Source organism: Carassius gibelio, chromosome B23 (assembly GCF_023724105.1).
Source record: "Carassius gibelio isolate Cgi1373 ecotype wild population from Czech Republic chromosome B23, carGib1.2-hapl.c, whole genome shotgun sequence".
In the NCBI taxonomy this organism is placed as follows: domain Eukaryota; kingdom Metazoa; phylum Chordata; class Actinopteri; order Cypriniformes; family Cyprinidae; genus Carassius; species Carassius gibelio.
The window spans coordinates 25,815,300-25,829,434 of record NC_068418.1 but is presented as its reverse complement, the minus strand read 5'-3'; the positions used below and the strand labels follow the sequence as shown (position 1 = coordinate 25,829,434).

The window sequence follows — 14,135 nt, the reverse complement described above, 5'->3', positions numbered from 1 at the left end:
CATCTCATCCCTGAAGTCTTCAGAAGGGATAACAGCTCAGTCTTGTTTCTCCAGATCCCAGCAGACACATGACTCATCTGTGGGCTGCACTGAGATGCTTCACAGTTTCCACCATCGGGCTCAGATCGGCCCCCGGTGATCATATCTGCTGCCCACTCAGGTCATCTCTGAACGGACAGAGAGATGAACACTTTGTCCTAAAGCTTGATGGGAAAATCAGATTGGCGTATTTGGCACTTGTGAATTATGAAGGTCAAGCATTCAAATTAAGGAAAAAACACCATCTCTTTTGTTTCTCCAAGACAGAAAAATGGAGAGTCCTCCAGCTTCTCAGTTGTTTCTGTCTGGTGATTTATACTGTGGTTTTGTCTCAAAGGCTCCTGCAGATGTCCACAACATCATTCAAAGGCCCTGGGACTTTTAGATCTGTTAGTGGTTTTCGCCAAGAATATGTATATTGAAAATTTTTATTAATGCTATTTTATTAATTTAAAGTTGTTGGGGGAATTAATTACATTATAATTAATTATCTCAATTTTATTTGTTTAGGTCATTTTAAAGCTTGTTCTGTTTCATTTTAAGTGATGTTTATCACATCCTTAGGGCTTCAGAAGGAATCTCCGTGTCTCAAACTGTGACAATATAAAATATTGCATGTTAAAATAACAATGCAATTAATATATTACTAATCAAGTTCACTTAAAGTAAGATTATTGATCGATATATTTGTCTCTTGATTCTCCTGAGCTGTGAATCTCGTGATCAGTGGTGAGAGCGAGCGAGTGAAGGATGTGTGCAAGCCGCAGACGTCTGCTGCGGTAAATAAACCACATCCACACGGGTCTACGCTCAACGCTACCGGCCCGACAGGATTCACGAGCCTCATCACTTCCCTCCGGCTCATAATAAAACACACAGGGCTCCTGTGAAAGCGTCCAGTAAAGAGCTACACATGCTTAGTGTGACAGACGCACACAGAAACACAGAGACAGAGAATAAGAGAATAATTATAAATCTGAAATAACAATGAGTTTAACATATTTAGAGTTAAAGCCAAAAATAAAACGAAACAAAATTAAATTGAAATTTAAGTTAAAGAACTTAAATCAAAACTATTTCAAAATATTTAAAAGCTAAAAATATCAAAAGCACATAAAAAAAATTAACCTAAACTTTAAATTACTTAAAGTAAACACTAAAAAATTATAAAGCACATCAAATAAAAAAAAATTTTTTTTGAAAAGATTTTGAAAAATAAAATAATAATATAATGTATAATATATATATAAATATATATATGTATATAATATATGAATATATATTTTTTTTTATTTCAACAAAAACTATAATAATATATCAATGATATAAAAAATTAGCTTGTTAAGAATGTAAAATTAAAAAAAAGAATTATAATAATATAGTTTATAAATATACACCTGCTGCTCTGGGAACCACTGAAACTGAATAATGTATTACAAAATATTAATGAAAAGCTAAAACTAAAATAAAAATACATTTAAATTATTTTTAAAAGCAAAACTTACTAAACATTACAAAAGCATAAAAACAACAAATAAATAAAAAATTATATTAATTGTATTAATATAAATGGATTAAAAAGTTTAAGTTTAAATAAAGTTTAAATAAACTGTTTAAGTTTAAATAAAGATGCTGCTCTGGGAATCTCTGCGATGACGTCCATTTATTGGAGGTCAAAGTGAGTCCATCTGTTAAACCTGCAGCTCTTGCCTCCACCAGGTGTGCTTTTTCTCCATATTCTGACTCACACACACACACACACACACACACACACACTCACACACACACACACACACACACACACACTCACTCAAAAACACAGGTAACAGGCTCTTAATGTCGTGGCACAGATATATTTTCCTCTCCTCTCTAAAAGATCAAACTGTCAGTGTCTCCCCGACGGCTCTTTCCAGTGTTTTCCGAAGCCTTGTCATCACACACGCACACACACACACACACACACACACCATAACAAACGTTTATCAGGAAGCGAGAACTGTTCAGCTTGAGAGCGGCGAGTCTGAACAGGAAGAGCGTCTCGAGCGGCCGCTGTGCTCGTGTTATAGCTCAGACTTGTTTCAGACAGGACAGACAGAGAGCCCAGGACAGGAGCTTACCTTCAGACCAGGTGAACCAGGCGGCCCGGGACTCCCGTGAGGACCAGCTGGACCCTGAGAGGAACAAAGACAGACAGTCCATGCTCCACAAACCACCCTGCATTTCAGTCATCAAGAACAGATTCTTGGAGGAAAACTGGGTGATATACTGTACATCCCATATTGATCAATATTAAATGATAATGTGCTAAAATGAAGAAACATCAGTGACATTGATAGTGATATTTCTGGTCTCTGGGTATGAAACGCATATACCATAAACCCTATACCATGTATATTTCTTTGCAAATACCCTTTTCACACCCTTCAGAAAATAAAACACATCTTTCTCAGAAATATCTCAGAAATAAAATGGGTTGTGGATGATGCAGTGTCGCTATTGTAGACTAAATCAAAACCTAACATTATTGCAATTTGTTTTCATTACTTGATAAAATTAAATAAAATACAAATATTTAATTAAAAATTTAATGAAACAAATATGAAACCCTGAAAATGAGAAATGTATCCTTAGCAACTAAATGAAATAAAACAAAAATGGATAAAACAAAAAAGCTAAATAGAAATATAAAAACTAGTAAAAATTACAAAAGTGCATAATAAAATAAATAAATAAATAAAAATAAAACCTACTTTGAAATTCTTAAAGACCATGATAGTATAAATAATTTTAGTTAAATTACTTTTATAAACTTTTTTTTCATTATAAAAGTAAAAATGGTTGAGAGTGATGCAGTGTTGTTATCATTAAGTAGAATAAAACCAATGAAATGTGTTTTTGTTAATTGAAATAAAGCTGAAATAAAATGATTGGACTTTTATTTAACTTTAACAACTTAAATGGAAATTAGAAATCCCTTGGCAGCTAACTGAAATCAAAGTAGTATAAAAAATAAAATGACTTATCTATCTATTTGTCTGTCTGTCTGTCTGTCTGTCTGTCTGTCTGTCTGTCTGTCTGTCTATCTATCTATCTATCTATCTATCTATCTATCTATCTATCTCTGTCTGTCTGTCTGTCTGTCTGTCTGTCTGTCTGTCTGTCTGTCGTCTGTCTGTCGTCTGTCTTTCTGTCTGTCTGTCGTCTCTCTGTCTGTCTGTCTGTCTGTCTGTCTGTCATCTGTCTGTCTGTCTATCTGTCTCTTGTTTGTCTGTCTGTCTGTTTGTCTGTCTGTCGTCTGTCTGTCGTCTGTCCATCCGTCCGTCCGTCCGTCCGTCCGTCCGTCCGTCCGTCTGTCGTCTGTCTGTCGTCTGTCTGTCTTTATGTCTGTCATCTGTCTGTCTTTCTGTCTGTCGTCTGTCTGTCTATCTATCTGTCTCGTGTCTGTCTGTCGTCTGTCTGTCTGTCTATCTGTCTCTTGTTTGTCTGTCTGTCTGTTTGTCTGTCTGTCTGTCGTCTGTCTGTCGTCTGTCCATCCGTCCGTCCGTCCGTCCGTCTGTCGTCTGTCTGTCGTCTGTCTGTCCGTCTGTCGTCTGTCTGTCTTTATGTCTGTCATCTGTCTGTCTTTCTGTCTGTCGTCTGTCTGTCTATCTATCTGTCTCGTGTCTGTCTGTCTGTTGTCTGTCTGTATGTCTGTTGTCTGTCTGTCTGTCTGTCGTCTGTCTGTCTGTCTGTCGTCTGTCTGTCTGTCTGTCTGTCTATTTGTCTCTTGTCCTCTTGTCTGTCTGTCGTCTGTCTGTCTGTCTGTCGTCTGCCGTCTTTCTGTCTGTCTGTCTGTCGTCTGTCTGTCTGTCTGTATATTTGTCTCTTGTCTGTCTGTCGTCTGTCTGTCTGTCTGTCGTCTGCCGTCTGTCTGTCTGCCTGCCTGTCTGTTTGTCGTCTGTCTGTCTGTCTATTTGTCTCTTGTCTGTCTGTCGTCTGTCTGTCTGTCTGTCTTTCTGTCGTCTGCCGTCTGTCTGTCTGTCTGTCTGTCGTCTGTCTGTCTGTCTGTCTATTTGTCTCTTGTCTGTCTGTCGTCTGTCTGTCTGTCTGTCTGTCGTCTGCCATCTGTCTGCCTGTCTGTCTGTCTGTCTGTCTGTCTGTCTGTCGAGAAGCACTGCTGTATATTTCTGATTCCTTCTGTCTCTGATTATTCTGGGCACAAACAGCTGTGGAAAGTCTCGTGCCTCTGATTGTTTCATAATGGAAACAAAGTGAGCAAGACTGATGGATGCTGCATGAATCCCAACACAGGGGAGCAGGATTCACTCCGGGACAAAGAACCCCCGCTAATGAATGAGAGCGGAGCATCTTACCCGCAGTCCTCTCTTTCCAGGGGGTCCGGGGAGACCTGGGGGGCCGGCGGGACCCTGCAGAGACACAAAGATGAGCAGAAAATGAGAACGAAAGATCGATTCCTGCACAACTGCTTCTAAACAGCACAAGAGGGACAGTGTGATTGGAATCAAATGTCTTGTCAGACAGTGCTAACAGAATGAAAACATCCTTCCAAATATGACACTTGTAAATGCAACTATTTAGAAACAATCGCATGTCTCTACAAACCCTGCACTAAAAGCTACCATCAACCTGTGCTGATGCTCGGTAGCCTTTGAGGAATGACACACAGCTGAAGCATCACTAACTAAACATCCCTGATTCGATTATAACACATGGTTTAAAAGCCTAATAAAAGGACATTAAAAACTCACAGTGACCTGCTGTCCTTTATTCATCACCAGTGAATCATTTGAGCTGGATGTTGGTGAAGCTTAAACCTTGTCAAACAGCTTCATAAGAACATGGTTTCACTAGCAAGCAAACCATCACTAACCAGTATGAGGAAAAATGTTAATTCAGAGGGCAGCTTAATCGCCGACTGATGGAACAAAGGAGTCTATGTTCATTCAACTAACACCTTATTTTTTCCCAGATGATTCAAACAAAACAGTTGTGTCCACAGGTGGAACCACTACAATCGCGTGTTTGATATTTGACAACACTCGGAGACAATAAAAGTTTTAACTTGAAGGCTGGTTCACACGGCAGGATAATTGGGCCGATTTTAGCCCCGATTCAGCCCTTCCGACAATCTTAGGATGCTCCGATTATCGTAAAATAATCTGATCAAATATTCCTGCCGTTTGTGGTGTGTTAAGACTAATCTCCTCTGCTCGGAAGAATGTCGGGACCGCTCCGATCTCAAATCGGGGATATCCAACATGTTGGATTTATTTTGCCCGATTTCTTCTCGTGTGTGGTGTCCCCCGAGGACAAACAATCACGCAGCCTGTGGACTGTGGCGTGTAGCCAATCAGAAAGCGAGGTGACGAGGCAGTGATAGTACCGGGAAACAAAATCAAAACAGCCGGCGTATATAATATAACAAATACAAATAAAGTCGATGGGCATAACTACATCCACAACTGCAGTCCACCAGAGTACATGGAAACTAATATATGAACGTTTATTTCAACGGTTATTAATCTGTGTAGTACGTAACAACATTTCTATGAGATAAAACAACAACTTATCTCCATATCATGATATAGCAAGTATAGTCCATGCTCGCGTCGTCTCCACCTCTTTGACCATCGCCTTTTCTTATTTTTCTTATGTTTTTTTCCCCGTTAAAAACAAAGCACAAACTATGGCCACTGCATCCTCTTTGTCCGCCATGATTGTTTACTCTAAAGTCACGTTTGATCTCGAGGGATTTTGCGAGATTTCCCGTCTGACCTGGGAATGCTCGGGAGTCAAATCGGTTCGTGTGTGATGTGTTGATATTGCCGTGTGGCTGCACACCACACACGGAGCGACCAAAACTGTTAGACCCGTGATTTTTTATCGCCGTGTGTGGGGTCTCTCAGGTTTGGAAAATCTGCCGACAATTTTAAAATCGTCCCGTGTGAACCAGGCTTTAGCGCTTGCAACAACATACAGCTGACAACAATCTAGACCAGATCAACTCTTTTGCCAAGATGGCCAGTGATTGATTTGATTTGTGGTAAGGAGATGGTTAAGTGCGACAGCTGCTACAAACATGCAGTGCAAGTGTGTTGACCAGCAACGATTTATTTTAAAAGACCAACATTTTATTTAATACTGATGTAGATTTACCTATATTGCGCACTCTTACCTCAAGGGTGCACAAGTGCTTTTCACTTTTTCTTTTTTCATTTTATGTATTAATTTAAAGGGGTCAAATGATGTGACTTAAATTGTTCCTTTCTCTTTGGAGTGTTACAAGTTGTTGGTGCAGGAAGAAGATCTGTGAATTTGCAAAGACTATAGTCTCAAACCCAAAGAGATATTCTTTATAAAAGTTAAGAGTCAACCACACGCCCCTTTAAAACGACTCGTTCTAACACACCCCACATGTTTACATTACTCTGTGGGAAGATTTGCATGACGCCACCAAAATGTTCACACAAAGAAAGAAAGTGTAACTTTTATTCTCTTTTGCTGCCACCATGTTGGGAAGAAGTTGTGTTTCATTGAGAAAGCAAACCTACTTTTTTGACCTTCCAAAAGAGGATGATATAGCATTTTTTACCTCAAACTAAATAAACACATTTCATTACACCAAATAAACAGAATAATGTTCTTTTTAGCTAAATCATATGACCCCTTTAAACCAGCTTTACAGAAAATAGGGTCTTAGTAGAGTTGGGCAATATAGCTTAAAAACAATTCAATAAATGCATGGTAAATAAGAGAAAATAATTAACAATACATTTTTATAACTTATTTTTCCATTTTTCAATGTAAATATTAAATGAAAGCTTGATATAATTATTATGCATGAATAAAAATTAATTGCAAAAATATATGCATAAAAGCATGCATGAATGAGTAAATAATTAAATGCATACCTGCATGCATAAATACATTTATAAATTTATAAATTCATAAGTCTTAGGCCACTAGTATTTTCACCTAGAGTAAATGGTTTTAAGTCAATTATTTCTACGTTTTTCTGTAGTGTGTCAGTAATAAATATCAGTTTACATTTCTAAACATTATTTTTGCCATTAATTGTAATAATCCATTGGGGTTTTGTCTGCACAAGGTCTGATAGCAGCCAGTGCTCCACACAGAGATCTGATCTCACCATCATCAATCTGTCTGGAGTAACATGAAGAAACAGAACAAACTGAGACAGACTCAATCCAGAAGAACTGTGCCAATGTCTCCAAGACATATACATATATGTAAAGCCACACTAGACTTGTGTATGGTGTAAAATGAGAGTGGCAGCAAAGAAAATTCCCAGACATAGCTGTGTTATGACAACCATTATTCAAGACCCACATAAACAAAGCCTCACAGGTTTTGAAAACACTAGCTGTCCTCCTAATGTGTTTCTTATGTTTTTGCAGATATTGACAGAAGTGTGTAGAAACATCTGGAACAGAGGTTAGTCGTGCTTAGCCTATCAGCGAAGGCGAAATGTTTCGGGACAATGCAGCTGTGTTTAGGGCCGACAGAACACCGCCTGAACACCACAAGTGAATCTACATGTAATCAAGCCCCTGTTGAAAGAGATGCATTGGTCTACAATTGCTCTCACAAACAGTTACAACTCTAAAACCACCAAGACAGACAAGGAAAACTCCCTGAACTGGTTTAATCTCAACAGCAAGAGTGCTCTGGATAAATGACAGAATAAATGATTAAAATGTCATTAGATATTTTAAGAAACTGATTTCTGGGCTCTGGAAAGAAAAACCATAAATCTATCAGTCTCATTCTTTGATTTATACCTTCAAGGCATAATTAGAGCTAGAACAGGAGAGGAAAGTGCAATGAAACACTGACTTTGGATAGTCCCAGCTGGTGAATTTACCTCCCCTAGTTCTTCCAAGACAGGAATGCACCATATCCCTCGGCCATGTGAGAGCACTTAGGGTGACGTCCAACAAAAATATCAACAAAGTCATGTCTCATATTCACATATCCTCACACTAAAAACGTATGCATACACCTTAGTGTTCCACACATAGATGTGCATGCAACTGTTTGAACATGAGTAAAACATTACTTTAGAGGAGCTTTGGGGTGTCATTGTTATCCTTTCCAAATAGATCATCCAGTTTCTGGCATTCGTTTGTTGATTGAATATATTCTGGGATTCTGAGGTTCATAATGGCCTACTGACCTACACTTGATATGCAACTGCGCTCCACCCTGCAGTTCTGATGTTAAGAGTTTATTACATGTACTTTGCTATATTTAGCATTTGCTCTGAGTAAATCAAGCCATATTCCCCATGCTATAAAAAGCAAGGAGAAAGAAGTCATGCTGTACTAACATAGCACAGCCATAACCGAGAGCCAAACCACTGCTAATTCATGACAGGCCTATTTACCATCATACCCTCTGGCAGCACACAAATTATAAAATATATACATCGAACTTTATTTGAACTCCAAATCAGATCATTTTGTACTGTAATACCATAAGTGTAAACTGAGGTCTAAGCTAGTGCTTATAATTTTTAACCCATAGTCCCCTTGGGAAATGATTTTGGTCAGAATAAAAATGGACACTCTGGGAAATATCTTACTTCTTCTCTGTTTTCCACTACCCAACACAGGAATATTTATCCTAAGGCCAAAATAGCCCGATGTCTTTGATGGGTTGTGAAAAACACAGTTATGTAAATCGAAGATGCACAAATGAATCTATGTACTGCAATTGAATCTTAAGTTAATCTATGTACTTCATAATTTGTGTGCTACTACAAAGAATGACGGGAAATATAGGTTCTCTTAATAGGGCTGGCAACTCATAAATGGGCTAAATAGGTAGCATTTTCTAGCACTGTTCATAAACAGACAAACCATCAACATTCACAATTACAGCTCATCTCGATGACTACCAGTGATACACCTCCGGCTCGGAAAGAAACCCCAGAGTTTCCCCACAACTAATTACAACATTGTGGTGGCATTCGTGTATGCTCACCTCATAAACATGATCATCTTGACACTACTTTGAAAGCAGACTGAGTGTTTTGACATCACCTGGTTGTTTTGTTGCTATGTGTGGCAATTACAAATGGAGGCATAGATTAGCACATCAGCCATATTACATCACAAACAACCGGCGGTGACTTTAAACATGCTATTATAACCACCTGTAAGTCCGGGAGGACAAAAACAAACTATCACCTTGCTTCTAAATCACTACCTGTCACTGACAGATTATTCATTTCTTCTCTTGCCCAGAAGATGCCTGATCAAATATGACTTGCAGAAACCCAGCGAAGTGCACGCTCTCTTTCAAAGATAGAGGCATAAATTAGCCTGAACGCTTATACATTGTAATTTGGATAAATTCTCAAAAAGAGCTTTGCTCCGGCTTGCAGCGACTTGATTCTGAAGATTATGGAAGTCATTCAAAAGCACAAGAAGGATAATAAGAGAGTACTTACCGGAGGACCCGGTTCTCCTTTAGGACCAACAAATCCATCATAGTTGAAGAAATATTCGTCTTCTTCAAAACCATAGTCGTATCCATAACCCTCAGAGTATACTGTGTCGTGCCCCTCCTGGATCTGTTCCTCAGATTGGTCCACCAGGTTATAGCTGCTCTCTTCACGGTACAGGATGGTGCTGTTCACTTTAGGATTGGCCTGGAGTAGCTCTTTGTCAGAATGGTGGGGTCTACCGTCATTCCTCAAGGCCTCTTTCAAACGGCTCTGCTTGATGATGCTGATCAAGTCTGGGGTGGCCCGAGTTGCTCTGGGCTTCTTGAGAAGCGGCTGATTCTCAGTATCATTTTCACCATCAAGGGTCTTCTCTGTTGGGGGGTTGCTCGTGGAAGTCTCTGGAGTGAGGTCCAGGGATTGCACCTTGCCGAAGGTTTTTGGAGATGTGTTCATGTGCCTGGGTGTGCTGGAGTGAAACATCGGCGAGCTTGTGGTTGAAAACTGGTCAAAAAGTGCTGTGGGAATAGAGTTGGCGGAGTGGTCAACAAGAGTTTGGATAAATGTGTGTGATTCCGAAGAGCTGCGGTGGAACTTTGTGGATGGTGAAACCGATGGGAATCGGGACTCTGAGCTCCCTGAATGAGATCGGAAGGTGTCGGACAGTCTGCACTGTTTTTTAACAAAGTCGCAGTAGTGCGCCGCAGCTTGGGCCGAGGGGTAAATATCCAGCTGGCATAATGCTCCTTCAAACTGCACCGCCCTGGAGTCCATCCTTCCCACAGAGAGGCGGCCTTCAGAGCTCAGAGTCTGTGTTCGGGTCAGTGTTTCCTCGCTGTACTGCACAGCCCCACAGCGTGCTTGGAAAGATACGGAGCGTGGCCGGACCCCCACAGAGAAGGAGTGCCATTGTCCATCTTGCACATCATACTTGAAGTAGATCGATGCTTTCTCGCCTATGTAAACCACTACCCTTCCAGGCAGGAGTTGCAAGCCGAACTGCAGTCTATCCCTGCCATCACGCACACTAAAAATAAAGGCATTGTTCGCTCGCCAGGAGCTTAAACTCACTATGATAGAAAACTCCTCCACTACGCCTGCGGGGAGCAGGTCCACTGATGGGGCCTCAATGAGGGCATCGGGTCCGAGGATAACCCCAACACCAGGGGGCAGGATGGACAGAGATGAGGCAAGGGAGGTGAGGTAAGGTGTCCCAGAAGAGTGTGTGTCTCTCCGACCGGAAAGGCCCAGCTGATGAATAAGGTCTACACCTTGAGAGAAAGAAAAAGACAGTTGTAAGCAACAGGGGGGTTTGGCTAGGTAAAAGGTTGGCTCTGCTAGGCTGTTCAAAGGGTTTTTAACATGACGCTAAAGTGTCCCAAGTTTTTGCAAACCAGTAGTATAGATAAGCGACTAGTCCATGGCTTGAATTTAAATTAGTTAAATAATTAAACTTGGCTGACAGTCAACATAAAACTATTTCTGACTTAGAGGGCCTCTATAATACAAACCACACAAATGGTATGAATATGTGCTTTGACATCCATGACATCACAAAAATTACCCATGAGCACTTGCATAGCATCTGTGGTCCAGATGAAGAGAGACAATGAGAAGAAAGCAGGGGTCTCAATCCACACATCTCTTTTCTCTCTTTCACTTTCTGTGTGGATCATTCTTTTTTTCTGTCAAATGTTATTAGTCTGTGTGCATCTGACAGATGAGAAAGGAAATTTTGAGCAACTAATTTCTCATCATATCAGTTTAGTTTAGACCACGGCTCTTCAATTCCAGTCCTGAGGGGCCAGTGTCCTGGAGTCTTTAGTTCCAACCTAAATTAAACACACCTGTATGCAATTTGCAAGTAATTCTGAACACCGTGAAAGACTTGTTCCAGGGTGTTTGATAAGGTTGGATCTGAAGTCTGCAGGATATCATCCCTCCGGGACTGGAGTTGAAGAGTTTGATCTTATTTTAAGAAATGTATCTCATACTTCATTGCATATTTTGACTTGGATATACAACAAGCGTCACAAAAATTTAGGTGGAGGCTCTAGTGGAGCTTCAGGGAATGCATATTACTTACTGACATTTTTAGGACAAATTAGCTTTACCTAATCTGCTTGCTCCTAACCCAGTCATACCCAGTTACACCCATCAACTGATTAGGCTCTGGTTGTCTGGAATTTGGACTTCTGGACCACTTGAGCCACCAAACAGAATAGAAAACATTAAATAATTTCAAGACCAACAGATAGTCCCATGCATTGGATGAGTCCATGCTGCTGTGTTGGGATACTCACGAGTTTTAGGCTTACATTTTTCAGGGAAATCAACCTACAAATGCTTTACCTGATGTTTCCGCGTATTAAGGTAGGATAGAAGCATTTTAACATGGAATATATTACACACTTTATTAAATACATTGCACAAATGACTGGGTAAGCAGTAGCAGTAGTTAAATGCTTGATTTAAACCAAACTTTCCAACATGTGCCCATTAAGTGATAAGGTAAGCTCTTGTTCTGAGTGGAGGTCAACTTATCCCAATTGAATTCGGGTTTAAAAGTGACATTTGCCATTTCTGAACCAAACACCAAACAAAATAGCAAATGTTCAATTTCAAATGTCTTACACCAAATGCACATCATCATCCATTTTGCTGTGTTGGGCTGTTTGTACTAACAAATACTAACATACTTTTCAGGAGAATTATCTTACAAATGGTTTACCTGCTGTCTCTGTATATTAAGCTAGAATAGAAGCATTTTAACACTGAAGAAATTACACACTCCAACTATAAAAACATCATAAAGTTATACAGGCCGGAGGGCAGCAGAGCAGATGTGTAAGGAACTACAGCAAGTATGTTTTTGAGATCAAGAGAGCAGGAACGCTTGTACTCCTGTCAGCAAACACAGACAAGCCTTTACAGAGAGTTTGAGAGTGTCCATAGAGAGATCTCTAAGGAGCTGTGCTGGAAACCAGCACTTTTATTACTAATTCATACTTTCTGCTGTTGTTAAAACATCCTCCGCTCAAACAGATGACAAGCAAAAGGCATCAACGGTGGAGGCACAAAGTTACCGTTGTTCTCTCTAGTTCTTTCTGTTATTTGAGTTATAAGTTCAGCGCAGGCCGTTACTCTGCCTTGAAACTCTTTGTTACTTGATTCAGTGTGGACAGGATCTTGATCAACCATGAAAAAAAAGAGACTTCAAAGCTCAGGCAGCCATGTTTTTGACTGGTAGCACATGTGACCCTGTGAACTTTCACCTCTTTGGCAGTTCAAATTGAACAATGAACAGCCAAAAACTTATTTTTTGAGTGTTGCCATCATGAACAATCATGAAGAGATGCAGAGAAACCAGCCTGATGGTGACTGGTTGCACCAAACACATGCCATCTGGAGTACCAAACACTTTATGATAAGATTATACTACAAGTGTGTGACCTGTCTCCCAATTTTACCATGTTACCAGAGTAGACAGTTGTAGGATGAATTATTTTTTGCATTGAACTAGTAAGAAACCACATAGAAACCACACAGAAATGTGCCACAACACACTTGGCAATATAAAAATCCTTATTACAAATATATCAACACTTTTGAGTTTTGATGAATCTAGAATGTTGATAAACAAACAGTTTATTAACTAGTATAGTCATTGACCTCCAGAGTACTTTTTTCCATACTATGGAAGTCAGTGGCTACCAGCAACCACTTGGCGACCAGCATTCTTCAGAATATTTGTGAATAAAACAACACTAAAAACATATTTTTTAGCAAACCTTCCATCCAATAATCACAATAAGCTTAGTGCTCTGTTACCTTTTATGAAACAAAGTCTCAGCTATTAAATTCTGTCAGCATTTTGAACTTTAAAGTGGCATGCTAGCAAGTTTCTGTTACAGCCACTGTTTAAATGTTTATATTTCAAAAACAAACTGCTACAGGAACATAATTGAATCATTGAAAAATGTACTTGCATGCATTTGAAACAAACATTTGATTAATTAAAGGGGTCATATGATGCGAGGACTGTTTTTAAATATATATATATATATAAATATATATATATATATATATATATATATATATATATATATATATATATATATATGTTTCTATAAAGTGGGGCAGTTCCAACTTTGCAAGGACAGTCTGGCGCTTCTGACTCACAGTCTGTAAGTATGTTTAAATATTTAAAGAAATTCTCATTGATGATTCAAGTTCACTGATGAGTCTTGAGCATCTAGAGTAGAAAATATGCACAACACAACGCAATGCACAGAATAAGTCATTATATTCAGTAATTATGTCCCCACTAGATGCCACAAATGCCTCGTTTGTAATGGGTTTTATTGGTTTTGTCTCGTCGTGCCGGGACACGGCATCACAGTATGGTGCCGTGAGTTTATTACATGTATCATTTTCGTCACGCTGTAGGTATTCAGCCTATAACAATGCACTGGATAGCACTTTTCAGAGTGAAGAGCTTTGTAAAAAATCAACGCGTTTCAGAAAGGCAGTGCATAGAGGAGCAACAATAATGTACATAATGTTTTTCGAACCTTAAACAGCAAAAACATATTGCATTACACCAAATACACAAAATAATGTTCTT

General features: G+C 39.4%; 1 protein-coding gene across 1 annotated transcript in view; it reads right to left on the bottom strand.

The window, feature by feature from the left end:
- Positions 1-14,135, bottom strand: part of LOC128011791 (collagen alpha-1(XXIV) chain-like) — a 91,663-nt gene that overhangs the window by 68,294 nt on the left and 9,234 nt on the right. The window contains exons 3-5 of the mRNA XM_052594513.1: positions 9,515-10,779; positions 4,392-4,445; positions 2,157-2,210 (exon numbers count right to left, since the gene is read on the bottom strand). Coding sequence (XP_052450473.1) covers positions 2,157-2,210; positions 4,392-4,445; positions 9,515-10,779 — 1,373 coding nt within the window. The remainder of the gene's footprint in view (positions 1-2,156; positions 2,211-4,391; positions 4,446-9,514; positions 10,780-14,135) is intronic.